The sequence below is a fragment of the Manis javanica genome, chromosome 12, assembly GCF_040802235.1.
Source record: "Manis javanica isolate MJ-LG chromosome 12, MJ_LKY, whole genome shotgun sequence".
NCBI classification, from domain to species: Eukaryota; Metazoa; Chordata; class Mammalia; order Pholidota; family Manidae; genus Manis; species Manis javanica.
The window spans coordinates 85,378,180-85,399,321 of record NC_133167.1 but is presented as its reverse complement, the minus strand read 5'-3'; the positions used below and the strand labels follow the sequence as shown (position 1 = coordinate 85,399,321).

The 21,142-nt window shown below is 40.6% G+C and overlaps 1 protein-coding gene across 2 annotated transcripts in view; it reads right to left on the bottom strand.

Annotated features, from left to right (window-relative positions):
- Nucleotides 1–21,029, bottom strand: part of BAG4 (BAG cochaperone 4) — a 31,452-nt gene extending 10,423 nt beyond the window's left edge. Inside the window, exons 1-2 of one of the 2 annotated variants that reach the window (XM_037015053.2) lie at nucleotides 20,679–21,018; nucleotides 2,380–2,484 (exon numbers count right to left, since the gene is read on the bottom strand). In XM_037015053.2, coding sequence (XP_036870948.2) covers nucleotides 2,380–2,484; nucleotides 20,679–20,948 — 375 coding nt within the window. In that variant the 5' untranslated portion in view covers nucleotides 20,949–21,018. Of the gene's footprint in view, nucleotides 1–2,379; nucleotides 2,485–20,678 lie in introns of both variants that reach the window. The other variant, XM_037015054.2, reaches the window with a different exon arrangement.
- Between the last annotated feature and the right edge of the window lie 113 nt (nucleotides 21,030–21,142).

The window sequence follows — 21,142 nt, the reverse complement described above, 5'->3', positions numbered from 1 at the left end:
AAAGAACTCATACAGCTCAATAGCAAAATAACAATCCAATTTAAAAATGCTCAGTCTGAACTGCCATTTTTTCAAAGACACACAGATGGCCACAAAGTACATGAAAAGATGCTCAACATCACTAATCCTCAGGGAAATGCAATTCAAAACCACAATGAGGTTATCACCTAATACCTGTTAGAATGGCTAGTATCAAAAAGACAAGAAATAACAATTGTTGGTGAGGATGTGGAGAAAAGGGAGCCCTCATGCACTGTTGAGGGGAATGTAAATTGGTTCATCCACCAGGGAAACAGTATGAAGGTTCCTCAAAACTTAAAAAGAGAACTACCATATGATCCTGCACTGTCACTTCTGGTGTATATCCAAAGGAAATGGAAATAGTAACTTGAAAACATCTCTGCATCCCCATATTCACTACAGCATTATTTACAATACCCAAGACATGGCAACAACCTTAGGGTCCACTGATGATGAATGGATAAAAAAGATGTATATATAATGGGGTATTACTCAGCCATAAAAAAGGAAATTTTGCCATTTACAACAACATGGATGGCCCTTGAGGGCATTATGCTATGAAATAAATCAGACAGAGACAAATACTGTATGATCTCACTTACAGGTGGAATCTTTAAAAAAAATACACTCATAGATATGGAGAACAGATTGGTGGTCACTAGAGGTGGGGGTGGGGGAGTAGGCAAATGGGTACAGGGAATCAAAAGGTACAAACTTCCAGGTATAAAATAAATAATCATGGGGATGTAATGTACAGCATGGGGACTAGAGTGAAAATACTGTATTATACATTTGAAAGTTGCTAAGGGAGTAAAAATTAAAAGTTCTTATTATAAGAAAAAAATGTGTAACTGTGGTGATGGATGTTAACTAGATTTACTGTGGTGATCATTTTGCAATATATACAAATATCAAATAAGTATATTATACACCTGAAACTAACATAACCTTATATCTCAACTATATATTAAAAAAACCCAAATTTTAAAAAATAGGTACATTTTATGTTTGTTGTTTCCAGGTCCTGAGAAATAATATATTATGCCTCAAGCTACCTTTGCTATAGTAGTATTTGCCTAGGTTATTTCCATATCTCTGAGCTAAAATATTAATGTGATTAAGATAAAAGTCCATCAAACCCTCCTACACTGTTGGTGGGAAGGTAAATTGGTGCAACCCTTATAGAAAGCAATATGGAGGTTCCTCAAAAAACTAAAAATAGAAATACCATTTGACCCAGTAATTACACTCCTAGGAATTTACCCAAAGAAAATAATATCCCTGATTCAAAAAGACATATGCACCCCTACATTTATTGCAGCACTATTTACAACAGCCAAGATATGGAAACTACCTAAGTGTCCATCAGTAGATGAATGGATAAAGAAGATGTGGTACATATACACAATAGAATACTATTCAGCCATAAAAAGAAAAGAAATCCTCCCATTTGCAAAAACATAGATGGATCTAGGGGTATTATGCTCAGTGAAATAAGCCAGGTGGAGAAAGACAAGTACCAAATGATCTCACTGATTTGTGGAGTATAAAAACAAAGCAACTGAAGGAACAAAATAGCAGCAGACTCACAGACTCCAAGAAGGGACTAGTGGTTACCAAAGGAGGTGCTGGGAAGGGTGGTGGGAAGGGAGGGATAAGGGGAATAAGGGGCATTATGATTAGCAAACATTAGGTAGGCAGGTCACCGGGAAGGCAGTACAGCACAGAGAAGACAAGGAATGACTCTATAGCATCTTACTACACTGATGCACTGTAGGGATTCCAATGGAGTGGTGGTGGGGGGACTTGATAACAGAGGTGAATGTTGAAACCATAATGTTGCTCATGTGAAACCTTCATAAGATTGTATATCAATGATACCTTAATTAAGCTAAAAATTAAAAAAAAAAACAGCAAAACAGAAGGAACAAAATAGCAGCAGACTCACAGACTCCAAGAAGAAACTAGTTGGTTACCAAAGGAGAGGGGTTGGAGAGGGTGTGGGGGAGGGAAAAAGGGATTAAGGGGCACAATAATTCACAATCACAATATAGGTTGGTCATGGGGATGGTAGTATAGCATGGAGAATACAGTTAATGATTCTGTAACATCTTACTACGTTGATGGACAGTGACCACACTGGAGGGGATTAGGAGTTGATAATATGGGTGAATGCTGAACCACTGTGCTGTGTATTTGAAACCAAAGTAAGATTGTATATCAATGATACTGTAATCAAAAAAGAGTCCATTAAATAACAAAAACCCATACATGATTACAATGAAATTCCCATAGGTTTTGGAAATAGATTCATTAAAAAAAAAAATATTGAGAAAGTCTGTCAATTTTAGACCATACCTGGCCTTGAATTTCCGGTCTTACAGGATAAGTACTTGGGTAAGGTGCCCTAGGTCGGGCAGAATTCCAGTAGTTAGAATTGTAGCCAGAATATGGTGGCTGATCCTAAGGAAAAAAAGGGAAATAAATTCACTTTTAATAACAATCTTAACATCATTCTGAAAAGCTGAAAGCAGGTATAAATATAAAAAAAAGGAAAAAGGAAAGAACAATGAACCCCATTATAAAATCACTCATTACAAGAGGGGCAGAGACAAGATGGCAGCATGAGTAGGACACTGGGAATCTCCTCCCAAAAACATATATATTTTTGAAAATATAACAAATATAACTATCCCTAAAAGAGAGACCAGAAGATACAGGACAACAGCCAGAACACACCCACACGCGCAAGAACCCAGCGCCTGGCAAAGGGGGTAAGATACAAGCCCGGGCCGGCGGGACCCGAGCGCCCCTCACCCCAGCTCCTGGCGGGAGGAGAGGAGTCGGAGCAGGGAGGGAGAGGGAGCCCAGGACTGCTAATCACCCAGCCCTAGCCATCCGCACCGGAGCGCAGACACACAGTGCGTGCGTGGGGTGCTGGAAACTAGGGAAACAGGACAGTAAGACCTGTGAGCAGGTCCCCGCAGTAGGCGCCCCTGGGACAAAGAAAAGCAAGTGCTTTTTGAAAGTCTTAAAGGGACAGGGACCCCACAGCTGGACGGAAGCATCCTGGGACACTTAGCCCAGCAGCTGGGAATCCTGGGGAACTCCGGGCACCCTAACCCCCTGGGCAGCAGTTCTGAGACCCCTCATGGCGATAAACAGCCCCTCCCCCCATCTGTTCCCACTCTGGCGTCCCGCCATGGCAGAGTAGCAGCCTGAGGCTGGCCACGCCCACAGCAAGGAGGCTCCCTCCACAGCGGCTGGGCAAGACAGACCCAGTTTACACACAATTGCCCAACACAAGCCACTAGGGGTCGCCATTGTCCCACTAAAGAAAGGCCAGGATCAAGTGGAAAAGGTCTTGGCTCTCCCAGCTGACAGATGAGTCAATAGCATACCATTGCATCTATCAACATGAAAAGGCAAAAAAATTTGATCCAGACCAGGCTAACCCAGACACTTCCAACATCCTCTCCTGAGAAGGAATCTGGGGAGGTAGATTTAACCAATCTTCCCAAAAAAGAATTCAAAACAAAAGTCATAACCATGCAGGTGGATTTGCAGAGAAATATGCAAGAACTAAGGAGGGAGAATACAGAAATAAAACAATCTCTGGAAGGACTTCAAAGCAGCATTGACGAGATGCAAGAGACCATTAATGGACTAGAAAACAGAGAACAGGAATGCAGAGAAGCTGATGCAGAGAGAGATAAAAGGATCTCCAGGAATGAAACAATATTAAGAAAACTGTGACCAATCCAAAAGGAACAACATTCGTATCACAGGAGTACCAGAAGAAGAAGAGAGAGAAAAAGGGATAGAAAGTGTCTTTGAAGAAATAATTGCTGAAAACTTCCCCAAACTAGGGGAGGAAATGGCCTCTCAGACCACAGAAACACACAGAACTCCCATGACAAGGGATCCAAGGAGGGCAACACCAAGACACATAATAATTAAAATGGCAAAGATCAAACACAAGGACAGAGTATTAAAGGCAGCCAGAGAGAAAAAAAAAGGTCACCTACAAAGGAAAACCCATCAGGCTATCATCAGACTTCTCAACAGAAACCATGCAGGCCAGAAGAGAATGGCATGATATACTTAATGCAATGAAACAGAAGGGTCTTGAACCAAGGATTCTGTATCCAGAATGATTATCATTTAAATATGAAGGAGGAATTAAACAATTCCCAGACAAGCAAAAGTTGAAGGAATTTGCCTCCCACAAAGCACCTCTACAGGGTATCTTAGAGGGACTGCTCTAGATGGGAGCACTCCTAAAAAGAGCACAGAACAAAACATCCAACATACGAAGAATGGAGGAGGAGGAATAAGAAGGGAGAGCAATAAAGAATCATCAGATAGCGTTTATAATAGCTCAATAAGTGAGTTAAAGTAGACAGTAAGATAGCAAAGAAGCTAACCCTGAATCTTTGGTAACCACAAACTTAAACCCTGCAATGGCAGTAAGTTCCTTTCTTTCAATAATCACCCTAAATGTAAATGGACTGAATGCACCAATCAAAAGACACAGAGTAATAGAATGGGTAAAAAAGCAAGATCCATCTACATGCTGCTTACAAGAGACCTCAAACCCAAAGACATGCACAGATTAAAAGTCAAGGGATGGAAAAAGATATTTCATGCAAACAACAGCAAGAAAACAGCAGAAGTTGCAATACTAGTATCAGACAAAATAGGCTTTAAAACAAAGAAAGTAACAAGAGATAAAGAAGGACACTACATAATGATAAAGGACTCAGTCCAACAAGAGGATATAACCATTGTAAATATATATGCACCCAATACAGGAGCACCAATATATGTGAAACAAATACTAACAGAATTAAAGGAGGAAATAGAATGCAATGCATTCATTTTGGGAGACTTCAACACATCACTCATTCCAAAGAGCAGATCCACCAGACAGAAAATAAGTAAGGACACAGAGGCACTAAATAACATACTAGAACAGATGGACCTAATAGACATCTATAGAATTCTACATCCAAAAGCAACAGGATACACAATCTTCTCAAGTGCACATGGAACATTCTCCAGAATAGACTACATTACTAGGCCATAAAAAGAGCCTCAGTAAATTTCAAAAGATTGAAATCCTACCAACCAACTTTTCATACCAAAAAGGTATAAAACTAGAAATAAATTGTACAAAGAAAGCAAAAAGGCTCACAACCACATGAAGGCTTAACAACATGCTCCTAAATAATCAATGGATCAACGACCAAATTAAAATAGAGATCCAGCAATATATGGAAACAAATGACAACAACAACACAAAGCACCAACTACTGTGGGACGCAGCAAAAGCAGTCTTAAGAGGAAAGTATATAGCAATCCAGGCATATTTAAAGAAGGAAGAACAATCCCAAATGAATAGTCTAATGTCACAATTATCGAAATTGGAAAAAGAAGAACAAATGAGGTCGAAGGTCAGCAGACAGAGGGACATAATAAAGATCAGAGAAGAAATAAATAAAATTGAGAAGAATAAAACAATAGAAAAAATCAATGACACCAAGAGCTGGTTCTTCAAGAGAATAAACAAAATAGATAAGCCTCTAGCCAGACTTATTAAGAGAAAAAGAGAATCAACACACATCAACAGAATCAGAAACGAGAAAAGAAAAATCAAAACAGACTCCACAGAAATACAAAGAATTATTAGAGAGTACTATGAAAACCTATATGCTAACAAGCTGGAAAACCTAGGACAAATGGACAACTTCCCAGAAAAATACAATCTTCCAAGACTGACCCAGAAAGAAACAGAAAATCTAAACAGACCAATTACCAGCAATGAAATTGAAGCAGTAATCAAAAAACTACCCAAGAACAAAACCCCTGGGCCAAATGGATTTACCTTGGAACTTTATCAGACATACAGAAAAGACATAATACCCATTCTCCTTAAAGTTTTCCAAAAAATAGAAGAGGAGGGAATACTCCCAACCTCATTCTATGAAGCCAACATCACCCTAATACCAAAACCAGGCAAAGACCCCACCAAAAAAGAAAACTACAGACCAATATCCCTGATGAACGTAGATGCAAAAATACTCAACAAAGTATTAGGAAACCGAATTCAAAAATACATCAAAATGATCATACACCATGACCAAGTGGGATTCATCCCAGGGATGCAAGGATGGTACAACATTTGAAAATCCATCAACATCATCCACCACATCAAAAAAAAGAAAGACAAAAACCACATGATCATCTCCATAGATGCTGAAAAGGCATTCAACAAAATTCAACATCCATTCATGATAAAAACTCTCAACAAAATGAGCATAGAGGACAAGTACCTCAACATTATAAAGGCCATATATGATAAACCCACAGCCAACATCATACTGAACAGCGAGAAGCTGAAAGCTTTTCCTCTGAGATCGGGAACAAGACAGAGATGCCCACTCTCCCCACTGTTATTCAACATTGTGCTGGAGGTCCTAGCCACGGCAATTAGACAAAACAAAGAAATACAAGGAATCCAGACTGGTAAAGAAGAAGTCAAACTGTCACTATTTGCAGATGACATGATATTGTACATAAAAAACCCTAAAGACTCCACTCCAAAACTACTAGAACTGATATCGGAATACAGCAAAGTTGCAGGATACAAAATTAACACACAGAAATCTGTGGCTTTCCTATACACTAACAATAAACTAATAGAAAGAGAAATAAGGAAAACAATTCCATTCACAATAGCATCAAAAAGAATAAAATACCTAGCAATAAACCTAACCAAGGAAGTGAAAGACCTATACCCTGAAAACAACAAGACATTCTTAAGAGAAATTAAAGAGGTCACTAAGAAATGGAAACTCATCCCATGCTCATGGCTAGGAAGAATTAATATCGTCAAAATGGCCATCCTGCCCAAAACAATATACAAATTCGATGCAATCCCTATCAAATTTCCAACAGCATTCTTCAATGAACTGGAACAAATAGTTCAAAATTCATATGGAAACACCAAAGACCCCGAACAGCGAAAGCAATCCTGAGAAGGAAGAATCAAGTGGGGGGGATCTCGCCCCCTAACTTCAAGCTCTACTACAAAGCCACAGTAATCAAGACAGTTTGGTACTGGCACAAGAACAGAGCCACAGACCAGTGGAACAGAATAGAGACTCCAGACATTAACCCAAACATATATGGCCAATTAATATACGATCAAGGAGCCATGGACATACAATGGGGAAACGACAGTCTCTTCAACAGATGGTGCTGGCAAAACTGGACAGCTACATGTAAGAATGAAACTGGATCACTGTCTAACTCCATACACAAAAGTAAATTCAAAATGGATCAAAGACTTGAACGTAGGTCATGAAACCATAAAGCCCTTAGAAAAAAACATGGGCAAAAATCTCTTAGACATAAACATGAGTGACCTCTTCTTGAACATATCTCCCTGGGCAAGGGAAACAAAAGCAAAAATGAACAAGTGGGACTATATCAAGCTGAAAAGCTTCTGTACAGCAAAGGACACCATGAATAGAACAAAAAGGTATCCTACAGTATGGGAGAATATATTCAGAAATGACAGATCCGATAAAGGGTTGACATCCAAAATATATAAAGAGCTCACGCACCTCAACAAACAAAAAGCAAACAATCCAATTAAAAAATGGGCAGAGGAGCTGAATAGACAGTTCTCTAAAGAAGAAATTCAAATCGCCAATAGACACATGAAAAAATGCTCCACATCGCTTGTCATCAGAGAAATGCAAATTAAAACCAGAATGAGATATCACCTCACAACAGTAAGGATGGCTACCATCCAAAAGACAAACATCAAAAAATGTTGGCAAGGTTGTGGAGAAAGGGGAACCCTCCTACACTGCTGGTGGGAATGTAAATTAGTTCAACCATTGTGGAAAGCAGTATGGAGGTTCCTCAGAATGCTCAAAATAGAAATACCATTTGACCCAGGAATTCCACTTCTGGGAATTTACCCTAAGAATGCAGCACTCCAGTTTGAAAAAGACAGGTGCACCCCTATGTTTATCGCTGCACTATTTACAATAGCCAAGATATGGAAGCAACCTAAGTGTCCATCAGCAGATGAATGGATAAAGAAGATGTGGTACATATACACAATGGAATATTACTCAGCCATAAGAAAAAAACAGATCCTACCATTTGCAACAACATGGATGGAGCTAGAGGGTATTATGCTCAGTGAAATAAGCCAGGTGGAGAAAGACAAGTACCAAATGATTTCACTCATATGTGGAGTATAAGAACAAAGGAAAACTGAAGGAACAAAACAGCAGCAGAACCACAGAACCCAAGAATGGACTAATAGTTACCAAAGGGAAAGGGACTGGGGAGGATGGCTGGGAGGGGAGGGATAAGGGCGGGGAAAAAGAAAGGGGGCATTATGATTAGCATGTATAGTGTGTGGGGCACAGGGAGGGCTGTGCAGCACGGAGAAGACAAGTAGTGATTTTACAGCATCTTACTATGCTGATGGACAGTGACTGTGAAGGGGTATGTGGGGGGGACTTGGTGAAGGGGGGAACCTAGTAAACATAATGTCTTTCATGTAATTGTAGATTAATGATACCAAAATTTAAAAAAATAAAAATAAAATAGTGCTGCAATAAAAAAATTTTTTAAATCACTCATTATTAAAGTCTCATTATTAAGTTGATGAGGATATATCAGTATAGTAAATCACATGTCCTAGAACAGAACAATTATTACTATCTACAAACAAATATGAATAAATGTGACAGTGTGCCAGTTTCAAATAAAGGATTTAGGAGTCAAATAGGAGCAACCTTTCTGCACTCCTGCGCTCCCATGAGACCTCTGTGAGACCAGCAAATCCATTACAGGAGCTGTGATTTCAGCCTCAATCCCAGAACAAGAAGACCCATCTGCAACCAGAACCCAACCTGGAGCCTCAAGAAGAGTCCCTACAGCGGACTCACAGAACACAAGCAAGAAATAAATGGTTAATGTTGTAGGCCACAACTCTTGGAGCTGCTTTTTACTACAGGAAAAGTCAACTAATGCAGTAATTAAATATCAAATTGGTAACAGAACCACACAGAAAAAAGAATTATTTCAAATAACTTCAAAATCACATTATTTTGACTGTACATCTAGGAATTTGTCCATTTCATCTAAGTTGCCTAATTTATCAGTATACAGTTATTCATAGTATTCCACTGTAATTCTTTTTATTTCTGTAGTAACAGTAGTAATGTTCCTTTTTCATTTCTGATTCTAGTAATGTGACTTTTTTTTTTCTGGGTCAGTCTAGCTAAAGGTTCATTAGTTTTGCTGATCTTTTCAAGAGTAAGCACTTAGTTGCATTAATTTCCTCTACTGTTTACCTCTTCCTTATTACATAATTTCCAGTTTTATTTTTATTATTTCTTTCCTCTGGCTTGCTGTAGGTTTGTTTGGTTTGCTCTTCTTTTTCTGGGAAAATGGAAGATTAGGTTATTGATTTGAGATCATTCTTTATTGATATAGGCATTTATAGCTATAAATTTCCCTCTAAGCACTATACTACTTCAGCTGTGTCTCACAAGTTTTGGTATGTTGGGTCTTCATCTCAAAGTTTTTTTTTTAATTTCCCATTGATTTTTCTTCAGCCTGAGAGTTAAGAGTGTTCTGTTTAATTTCCACATTTTTGTGAGTTTCCCCAAGTTTTTCCTGATATTAATCTCTAATTCCGTTACATTATGGTTGAAGAACATACTAGGTATTATTTCTATCCTTTTGTATTTATTAAGACTTGTTCTACGGCCAACATGAGGTTTGTCCTGAGGAATGTCCCAGGTGTACTTGAGGAGAGTGTACATTCTGTGGTTGGTAGTGTTCTACAGACGTCTGTTAGGTCTAGTAATTACAGGCTCATCCATACCTTCTATTTCCTTGTTGATCTTATGTCTAGTTGCTCTACCCATTATTGAAAAGTGGGATACTGACGTCTCTATTATCACTGATTTGTCTTTTTCTTCCTTTATTTCTGTAAGTTTTTCCTTCATATGTTTTGGTATTTTGTTATTGGATGCATATGTATTTATAACTGTTGTATCTTCCTGATGAACTTTTTTCATGTCCCTCTTTGTCCCTAGTCACATTTTTGTTTTAAAGTTTGTCTGATACTAGTATAGCCACTCCAGCTCTCTTCCAGTTACGTGTAGGTTCTTTTTCCATCCTTTGACTTTCAAGCCATTTGTATCTATAAATCGGAAGCCTGTATCCTATAGACATCCTATGGCTCTCTTACTCTCATACTGTCACACTCACAACACTTCTGGTACAGCTGGGTGGGGGTTTCCCACACCAAACAATTCTGCACACAACCTAACTTAACTCTGACAGCATTGGATCCCACATTAAGTTAGGGGCTCAGTCCCATGAGACTGCTCCCCCTTTCAGATGTCACCTGCAAGTGGGTAAGTCCTCAGGTTACCACAACCTATGTCTGACTGGGCTTCAAATCAGAGATTCTATGACCTCCTCCCCCTTGGATATGATTATTTGCTAGTACAGCTCACAAAACTCTGGGAAACATTTACATTTACCAATTTATTAAAGGATACGATAAAGGATATGGATGAATAGCCAGATGAAAAGATACATGGGGCAAGGTCTAGGAGGGTCCCAAGCACAGGAGCTTCTGCCTCCATAGAGTTGGGGTGCAGCACCCTCCCAGTGTGGGGATGTGTTCACCAACCTGGAAGCTCTCTGAACCCCATACTATTGGGATTTTTATGGAGGCTTCCTCACATAGACAAGATCAATTATTACTTCTTTTCCAGCCCCTATCTAGAGAATGGAGTCTGGGAAATTCCAAGCTCTTAATCATGACTTGACCTTTCTGGTGACCAGCCCATCCAGGAGCCTTCTAGGAGACCACCCAGAGTCAGCTCAATACAACAAAAGACACTGCTACTACCCAGGAAATTCCAAGGGATTTAGGAGCCCTGTGTGAGGAATGGGGGTCACAGACCCAATATTAAAACAAAAGATGTTTCTCATGTTCCACTTAAGAATTCACAAGCATTTCAGGGACCCAGGGCAGAAACTTCTATACAGTTTTTTTTTTTCCATTACCTCACACAACATATAGTTCCACCTTTTTTTCTTTATCCAGTCTGACAGTCTCTGGCTTTGGACTGTTGAATCCATTCACATGTAATGTTGTTATTGATAGAGTTGGACTGACATCTGCCGTTTGACCTCTGCTTTCAATATATCTCATGTCAATTTCTGGTTTTTTATTCCTCCTTTACTGCTTTTTTTTTTTTTTTGCATTAAGTAAATATTTTCTATGTAACATTTTAATTTCTTTAATGAAGTTGTGTGTGTGTGTGTGTGTGTGTGTGTGTGTATCTTTCCTTGACCACATCTTGCTACTAAAGGACCACAGATTTCCAGCTGATTTCACTGTTGTTTTCAACAAGACCCTGGAACATAAAATGCTCCACAAACTGATCCAACCAGGTTTGGATTTCTTGGACAGGCCACTTCTCAAAGGCAGCTTTTGCGATTTGATCTGACCCAAAGGGCTCCTCCCAGCTATCCCCTCCCCCAGTTCTCTCCAGCAAACTAGGTGGCCTGCGGTTTAGTCTCAGGTCTCCAGTGACCTCCTAATCTCCTCCCAACTGCCTTTCACAAAAACCTGCAGTTTTTGATAACATCCTCAGGCTTCAGCTTCTCCACATTCTGTGGCAAATAAAGTCAGTTCCTTTGGGAAAAGGTTAGGGGCTACTAATCACAATATAGGTAGGTCACGGGGAAGGCAGTACAGCACAGAGAAGACAAGTAAGTACAGCATCTTTCTATGCTGATGGACAGTGACTGCAATAGGGTTAGGGGGGGACTTGATAATACCAGTGAATGTTGAAACCACAATGTTGTTCATGTGAAACCTTTGTAAGTTTGTGTATCAATGATACCTTAATTTAAAAAAAAAAGGTTAGAGGTTACTTGTTTACAGCCTGCTTCTGCCTTCCAATAAAATATCTGAGCGGCACTCTGCAGCTGGGCGAGAGCAGGGGTGTGCTTCTCAGAGAGACATCCTTGCTCTGAGAGCCAAGCACCTGGGGTGGGGGGGGAGTAGCCTCGGGCATTAGAGGCTGAGGGAAGGGTGAGTTGAGCCCCAGTGTGCTCAGCAGTGCCCCGCACAAGGTAGAGCCTCCATCCCATCAGCAGGGACTGGACGAGGAAGGGAATCTCTGTTACTTGGCCTCAGCAACAGCAGGTGCCAGCAAGCCAAGAATGCCAATTGGCTGTCCCGCCCTCCCAGGGTGAGAACCCCCTGATGGGGAGCTGGGGGCAGAAGGAGCCCTATTTTCTTGGCTGCCCTAGACTGGAATGGCATTTCTGTCTCACCTAGTTGGGTGGGGGAGGGACGGCGCAGGTCTTGGTTCAAATACCACAGACTCTCACTGTTCTTGATGAGTTTGAGCAGATTTTCCAAAATAAATGTTTCTTCATTTGCTATATTCCCTAAGGCCATTTATAGAGACTTTAACTGGTTAAACCAACCAGTTTCACTGGGAACTGAGTCCAGAGAACTCCTCACACTGTCATGCCAGAACTGGAACCTGGCATTATTTTGAATTTATTTTATATGCTACTATAGGATTGTGCAAGTATTTGTAATTATCCTAATATTATTAGGAACAGAGATTTTTCACACAAGAGAAAAAGAAATAAATACAATCAATGAAACAAAAATAACCTCTAATGTTAAATTTGAATTAATATAAATAGGAACTCACTCATTTTTTTTTAAATACTTATTTCATAACTCTACCCATTGAAGAGGCTTACAAACAATGACAACACAATAGCAATCAGCAGTCTTGTAACCGAATGTAACTTCTGGACCAGTTATTCAGCTATTGTAGCTCCAAACAGCAGTCTTATCACCGCTTGGTGATGCACCATTGGGAGTCTGCAAAAATCCCTCCTTTGCAACTAGCTAACTCTTTGGTCCAGCCAATACCACAGGAGGGGGGAGAATGGCCTGGCTCCTTCCTGCTTGCCTGCTTTTCAAGGCCCTCAATGCCCTTGAACCTGGAGGGAGCAACAGAACAAAAGTCTCCACATTCTTCCAATTTTCCCAGAACTGCCTCAGAGGCACCTGCCCCTTCCCCTGAGTTTCAAGTTTCCAGGTTCTAACATCCCCGCTCTCAGAGCTCGAGCTGCTTCCGGCTGCAGCTCTAGCTTCTGTTACTTTCGTTTCCTCTTTTTGCCATTTAAGACCTCCAATACCCAATATTAGTCCAACTGACTAATTTCCTGAATCAAATTCTTAAAAAAAAAAAAAACTAGTGTAGGTTCTGTTTTCCTGCCTGGATCCTGACATATACTGCTTCTAAATATAATTTTCCATTAAAAAAAATTAAGTTACCTAGGATCACAGAATGAGCCACTTGACTTAAAAAGGTGACTCCTTCATAGGGGTTTTTCTTCATTTGCTTTTGATTGGTTTGGGTCTTGGAGACCGTGGCTCTGACATGTCCTCCAAACACTGGGAATTATCCTGCTAATAATAATTATAATAATCTCCCAGAGCACTGTATTCTTTCAAAAGCTTTAATGCAGGTTCCCACCCACTAACCACTAAGCAAAATGATCTCCCTGAGACTGGAACATCAGAAAAAGAACAAAGAGGACACCTAACTTCAAAACTGTGAACCTGAAGTCCTAACCTGTCAATATCACACAGATTAAGCAAAAACATCACAACCTGTGAACACCATGTAAGACAGGAAAAGCTGTGTGAACTACGGAGGGGTAGCTGAGAGGGATGCTAATGTGTAAAATCTGACCCCATCTCTCAGTTAAGCTGAGAGTCTGATCAAATGAGGGGAAAAAATAATTTTTATTTTTAAAAATTAAAAATTTTTAAATCAAGGTTTCTTAAAGGAATGGTTGATTGTATGTGTGGAAATATACACAAAATAAGCCTGGCACATCTTGCACCAGAAATCAAGGAAGCTCTCAAGTATCAATGCATCATGTCAAAGGACTTAAAAGCCAAGAAGGGGTTACCACTAGCATAATATGGGATTTAATCAATAAAAGGAATGCACTATTGAGACACATTTAAAATACTGACTATATATGTGTATGAACACATATATGTGCTATGCAAATGAGCTCAGAATGATACTAAAAAAAAAAAGAAATTCAGTTCCTTTTCTGCAATTTTAAGGGGTTTAGAGATGAATGGAAATTAAACTTTCCATCTTATCCTAGAAGTCTTTTTTTTTTAAGAGGTCAATATCTATACCTTAACAATGGTTACATGACTGTATGCATGTCCAAACTCACAGAACTATATCTTTAGAAAGGTAAGACTTACCATATGTAAATACACCATAATCTTTTAATAAAAAAAGGCCCTCAGTGAAAATCATTAATTGTATGAAGTCTTAACAAAAAAGATTGTCTTTACTTCATTTTTCTCCCTCCTTTTGAACAAAATGGAACAAATGCTAAAAATATTCCCAATAATGATGAAAGTCTGCAGCTCAAGGCCCTAACAGGACACTAGTTCTATGAAATAGCTTGGTCTCACAAGAAGCTGATCTCTGTTCTATAAACCAAGTTGCCAATTTTACCACGTATCCAACTCTTTCCAAACTTTTATCTGTTGTCTGAAACTAGACAAAGGTGATGAAAGAAGAGCAAACTAGACAAAGATGATAAAAAGATTTTTCCAAGTGGTAATAATGTGAATTAAAGTTTTTGTGGCAAAGAAATTCCTTTAAAAGTATGCAAGAAAGTAATAAATTCATTTACTTTCTTTTGAGAAGAAATACCTAAACCGTGGATGAAGGCTGGAGTCAACTCCTTTCACATTTATCTTAGAACTAACCAGTTTTGTGAAAAGTGGATATATAGTTAAATATACAAAGTTGAGACAGGGACCGTGGGTGTAGCCAGAGTAGGGTGAGGGCCTCTGGAAAAAATAAGGCAGGATATTTGCAGTCAGAGCAATGTAACTACATGCAAGGAAACCCCCTACTAAAACTCTGTTAACATTCAGCTCTAGAGTCATTCTTCAGTGAGATCAGTTGGTGTACCCCAGATAAAAGAGTAGCACATGTTTATTTCATGCTAATCGTTTATAAACATGTGTAAGATCCACTTTAACATGCTAAAAGGCCCAGGCCTATGTGCTGTCTTTCCTCCTCCAGATCTGATTAAGTGATTTTGCAAACCTGGTCAACTAATTTAGCATGCAAGCCCAGCCATAACACAGTAAAAGGCAAGAAGGATTCCACGTTACAGATAAAGACTGCACTTAACTTACTCTTCAGCAAACAATGCCTCAGTCCACCTTGGGCGCTGAGCAGGTGGCCTTGTTTCATCTGCCCCCAGACCAAGATGCTGCTATCTCTGGGAGAAATCAACAGAGCAGGAGGTTACTTGTATCAAGTTAATTGTAAATATCCTAGGACCACTGAATAAGTCCACACCCCTAAGCTTTTTTTTTCATGTTCTGGAAAAATCTTCATCTGCCTATAAACCCCTAGACAACGCACCACCCCAGACTCCCTTGTCCCCTCCTGGCGTGAGCTGGGAGCTGTCGTTTCATTTTATCTCTAAATAAAAGCCTGTACCTTGCTCTCCTACCTTGAGTGTTTGTGAAGCTCATTCTTCGGCTTTGTGAACAAGAACCCTGGCATCAAAGTCACTTAGGAACATGCCTCCAAAAATAACCTCAGGCCCACCATCCTAAAAAGCACTTTATGCCCGTGTTGACCATCATCACCTGATTTTTGTTTCCAGTCCCATTTGGGTCTCTTCCATGCTCTCTACAATCTCCCTCACCCCTATCACCTGTTTCAAACATTTACCAGCGAGGTAATATCCCAGCTTATCCCATCCCACTTCCTTTGCCCTCAATGACCTAGCTTGCTATTGCACCAAAAAAGGGCACCAAGAGCTATGAATTCCTTAATGCACCTCTCCTATGTTCCTCCAACCCCAAACTGGGGTTTCTGCCCCTCTAGCTCAGAAGAGGTTTCTCAGACCTTCCTCACCTCTGAATCCCTACTCCCAGCCAATTCCACCCTTTTGCTCACATCTTTTTTCTCAGTCTAGTAGGTTGCTCTCTTCTGCTTACAAACATACTCAGACCACCTAATCCTAAAAATTCGTCCCTCTATCCTGATTCCCAATCCAGTGACCACTTTCTCATTTACAAGCAAATTTCTGGAAGTATAGTTGATGCTAGTTATCTTCTCCAAACCTCCTATTCATTATTTTAACACTATTTTAAACTCCTATCACTGAACTAAAATCAACAGTATCTTTTTAACTGACAAATTCAACAGCTTCTTTTTCAGTTCTCCTATCAGTTTCCTGCAAAGTAATGGTGCTCTTGCTTGGTTTGTATTGCACGACTTCCCTGATTTTCCTATTTTCAGAGTAATCTCTCTCATTGTTTTCTTTTGGATCCTTCTTCTCAGTTACCTATTCTAGACTCTCAAATATCTCCCCTGGCAACACTGCCCAGCTTGGTAATTTAGTGAGGTTTATAGTATAGTTGATGATTCTCAGACCACTGCCCATCCCCATCTCCCTCCTGAGGCCCACATTTATTGCTCCATTCCCAGAGACATCTCCTGGATGCCACAAAGACTCTAAAATTCCACACCAAAAACAAAAACAGAATTTTGAGTCCAGAGTAAAACATGGATGAGACTATTTACCATGTCTACTCTTCAAGTAAACTTTGAACTTCAATCTTAACATTCCTAGACAATATATGATATGTTTTCACTTAAAGTCTATAAAAATTTAAACTGACTTAACTTCATAGCCATATTCTTATAAAAATGTATTTTTAAGACATTTAATTCTTGTTCTATAACTTAAAGCCAATGAAAAGTCCATTGTAAACAATAAAATCATATAAATCATGACAGAAAAAAAAAGAGAATCACAAACTTCTCTCTAGTCATTCACATACACTGCATCCAGAGCTTGGCATGTAGTAACTGCAGTGACTAAGTGCTTTCCAGCAGAAATGAAATGAGGGCAGCACATAAGCCCTTTGTATTTCATATATTTTAAAACTCTTCTATTAACCAATTTCTAGTCCTTCTGGTACAAAAAAACTAAACCACATCTTTCCATAAAAACCTGTCCCTCTCCCTTTTTATTTCTATGAAACCTTTATTCCTATAACATACTAAAATTTCAGGATCACCTCTTTCTCCAGCATCCCTCACTTCCAACTGATATATACCTTTAAATCTATGCAACTGGTTTTGAAATACATCCACATAAATAAGATCAATGTGCTAAAGCAAATGCTAACAGATGCTAATTTTACAAATCTAGGTGGTACATATATGGATATTCACTGTGCAAGTCTTCCAACTTTTCTGTATGTTTGAAAATTTTTATAATAAAATGTTGAAAAGAACCTGCGTATGTTTAAATATTGTTCAGGTGCCTGCCTGCCCTTTCTACCTCTCTTTGGAACTACCCCAGGAGCATAACTGTTCTGTCTCCCCATTTCCCCACTGCAATCCTCCTCCTAGATGGCTCCCAAAGATCCTGCCTCCTGGCAGACACCCTTTGTGCAGCTGCCTTCCACACTGTACCAGGCTTGGTCTCTAAGACCAACAGTTCAGGGCAGAAGTGATGGTGTATCACTTCCGAGATTAGGTATAAGAGACTGCAGCTCCCAACTGCCATCTCAGCCCCGCTCTCCCCCAGTGACTAGTTCTGGGGGAAACATGTGTAGCACTAGGGACCTTGTTCAAATGCACATTCTGAGTCAGCAGGTCTGAGGCCAAGCCTGGGATGCAGCATTTCCAACAAGCTCCCAGATGATGAAGCTGCTGCTGATTTGGGATCAACGCTGCCAGTATAGCTAACAAGGTAAGAAAAAAAAAACAGGAGATAGACTTCCTTTTTTTTTTCTCTTTTAGTCCCATATTTAAATGTTAATACAGTCAAGTCTTTGTAGTGTTTGAGAAGCGGCGCTTCTCAAACACAAACTTCATATGAATCACCTAGGGAGCTTATTAAACGCTGCAGTACACCTGGAGCAGGAAAGATTCTGCTTGTCTAACAGACGACACTGAAGCTTCTGGTCCATGGACTACACTTTCAGAGTAGTAAGGGTTTAAAAGGCGCCTATATATTTTTTTTTTAGTTTGACATATGTTATGTAAAAATGAAAAGCTTATATGTCAGAAACCACAATAAAGTTAAAAGACAACGGACTTGGAAAAGAATATTTGCAACGTCTGTGACAACATGCATCGTTTGTATTAATTTCTACTGCTGCCTAAGAAATTACCATTCTATTACGTTTCTGGTTTCAAAAACATCAACCTGAAAAATAAACTGAAATGGTTTGCAAATGCTCATTCCACATTCCAGCTTTATCTACAACTCCCCAGCACCATCGGCCACCCCATGTGCACACCTGTACCCCAACCACACCTTACAACTCCCTACACAACATTACAATCTCCACTACTCTAATCTCACCCTCAAAGCACCTTTTGTTTTGATAATACAGCAAACCCAAGGACAGTCATTAGCCTAGATATCCTAGTTCCCTTCAATCCAGTTTGCCTATTTATAGGCCATGCATTTCATTCCTCTACTCCACTGTCGGATTAAGACAGAAAATATGGGTCTCTCTCCACAATTAAACTCTCAGTACCACGTTTTTTCTCACACAATTTTTTAAAGAAAGAGGTAACATACCATAAAACTCCCTCGTTCAAAGTGTACAATTCAATGGCTTTTAATATATTCAAAGTTGTGCAATCATCAGCACTAATTTCAGAATATTTTCATCACCCCAAAAAGAAACCCCCAGCCCTTTATCTGTCATTCCCAAAGTCCCCGGTCCCCCAGCAACCACTAATCTGTCTGTGCACATTTCATGTAAATGGAATCATACAATATGTGGTCTTGACTGGCTTTGTTCACGCAGCATGATGTCTGCAAGGTTCACCTTTGCAAACTGATATATTATAAAATATATCAGTACTTCACTCCTTTCTGTGGCTAAATAATTTTATTGTATGAATACCATATTTTATCAATTCATCAGTTGATGGACATTTCAGTTATTTCCACTTTTTGGCTATTAAGAATAATGCTGCTGAGTACAGAATAATACATGAGTACAGAAGTGTTTATGTGGACATGTTTTCAGTCCTCAGGTACAAATGTATAGCAGGCTTGCTGAGTAATATGCTAACTCCATGCTTGTTTTGAGGAACTGCCAGACTATTTTCTAAGCCACCGAACCATTTTACACCCCTACCAGTAATGTATGGACATTTCACTATTACATTTTCAACCAATGAGGATGTAATAATTCTTGAAGGAAAAGAGAGGTGTGCCTCCCAAGGTGTAATGATAATCCTCTAAGAATACTGTATTTATAAAACAAACATATTTCCAGCAGGAATACGCATAATTAAATGTGGTAGGACTGAGTATACAGGTTTCCCCTATCAGTAAGTACAGCGTTCCTACGAAACCTTCGGAAAGCTGAAATGGCATAAAGCGAATAAGCAATTACCATTAATTTTCATTTGTTTTTTAGTGTTCCCAGACCCAAAAAATAACCTCTCTTAGGTTTTTTTGATACGGTAGGACACATCTTACTAACGGGTGTTACGCTGCTAACAAAACAAATCTAGATAAAAGCACAGATGCTCACAGACACGATTCAAAGCTCTAACAGCTTGATGCCTGAGATGCTGAGCGTGGTTCAGGGGAGGAAGCTTGGCGGGGCCACTACCGCTGTTGCGGGTGGGCTCTCCCTCTAACACCCCGCTCCAAGATAAACGCTGGCCGCTATTTTCGCTCTCTGCAAAAGCCAAAAAATCCTCTTCGGATTTCTGGTTAGCAAAAACAAGAACTAACATAGGTCTTTAGTAAAAGCAAAGTGGCATAACGCGAACTTCCGAAAAGCGGAGGATACCTATACCTATATAGAGCAAGTGCATTAACCTCTCAGAACCAAATGTTCTTTAATCCTAAAATAGGGTCTGCTGTAATGACATTTACATTGCAGTCCCCGTGAAGATTAAATAAAACAATCCATAAACAGGTGCTTTCCGACACGAATTATTCGTGATTCAATCCCGGGTAAAGCATCTGGGGCAAAGGGCTAAACGCCCAGATCCCTCCCCTTCCTCCACTGGTCCTTCCCCGCTGGAGGGGCTGCTGAGTGACGGCGGGGGCTGCAGCCACCTCCCTTCTCGGGGAGAGCTGGCCTGACCAGCCACGCAGGATAAATTGCTAGAGCTCGAAAAGCAGCGCCGGGTCACTTCAGACAACATCGTTCCAAGGCAAGATTCCGCAGCTTGCCACTTAGCTTAGCAAGTCAGCGCAGAAACGTTTTTCCTCTTTTAATGTCAAGAAACATTTATTATGGTCGAAGCAGAAAAGGAGCAAAGAGAACACGAGCGTGCCACCCACCCCCCACCCCATCCCAGCGTCTGTCCCTAAAACCCTCCCAGAAGGAAAACAAATATAAACCCGATCCATTACGAACTCTGAAGATCTATCGATCTCCATGACCCTCACCCCGAAGGACTCCCCTATCGGATCCCGCTGGGACAGACGACAAAGCTTACCTGGTGGCTTCCTCCAGCTCGGCCCGGCTCCGACCAGGCGCCCGCAGAGGGATAGTAACCATCGCCTCCTCCGCCTTCTCCCGGCCAGGTGGTCTCCGCCGGGCCACCCCCGCGCACCCGCCAGGAAACGGGAGGCTGGGGAGGTTCAGGGCGAGGAGGATATAACTGCGGGGGTGCGTGCATGGGCACATCCCCACCCCCAGGCCCGTAGTAACGGCCATAAGACGGACCGTCACTGGGGCCGTAGCCCGAGCGCCTCAAGGCCGACATCGGTTCTGCTGGCCCGAGGCGCTTCCCGCGCCCCCCCACGGCTGGCCCACTGCGCAGGCGCCTGCCGGAGAGAGGAAATGGACGGCTGCGAAGGGGGTCGACCGCCCACAGCCAATCCCAGGCCAGGCCCCGCCCCCTCGGGTGCAGGGCGCCTAGCGTTGAGGTACTGAGGTCAGTGACTCTGGGGTCTAGGA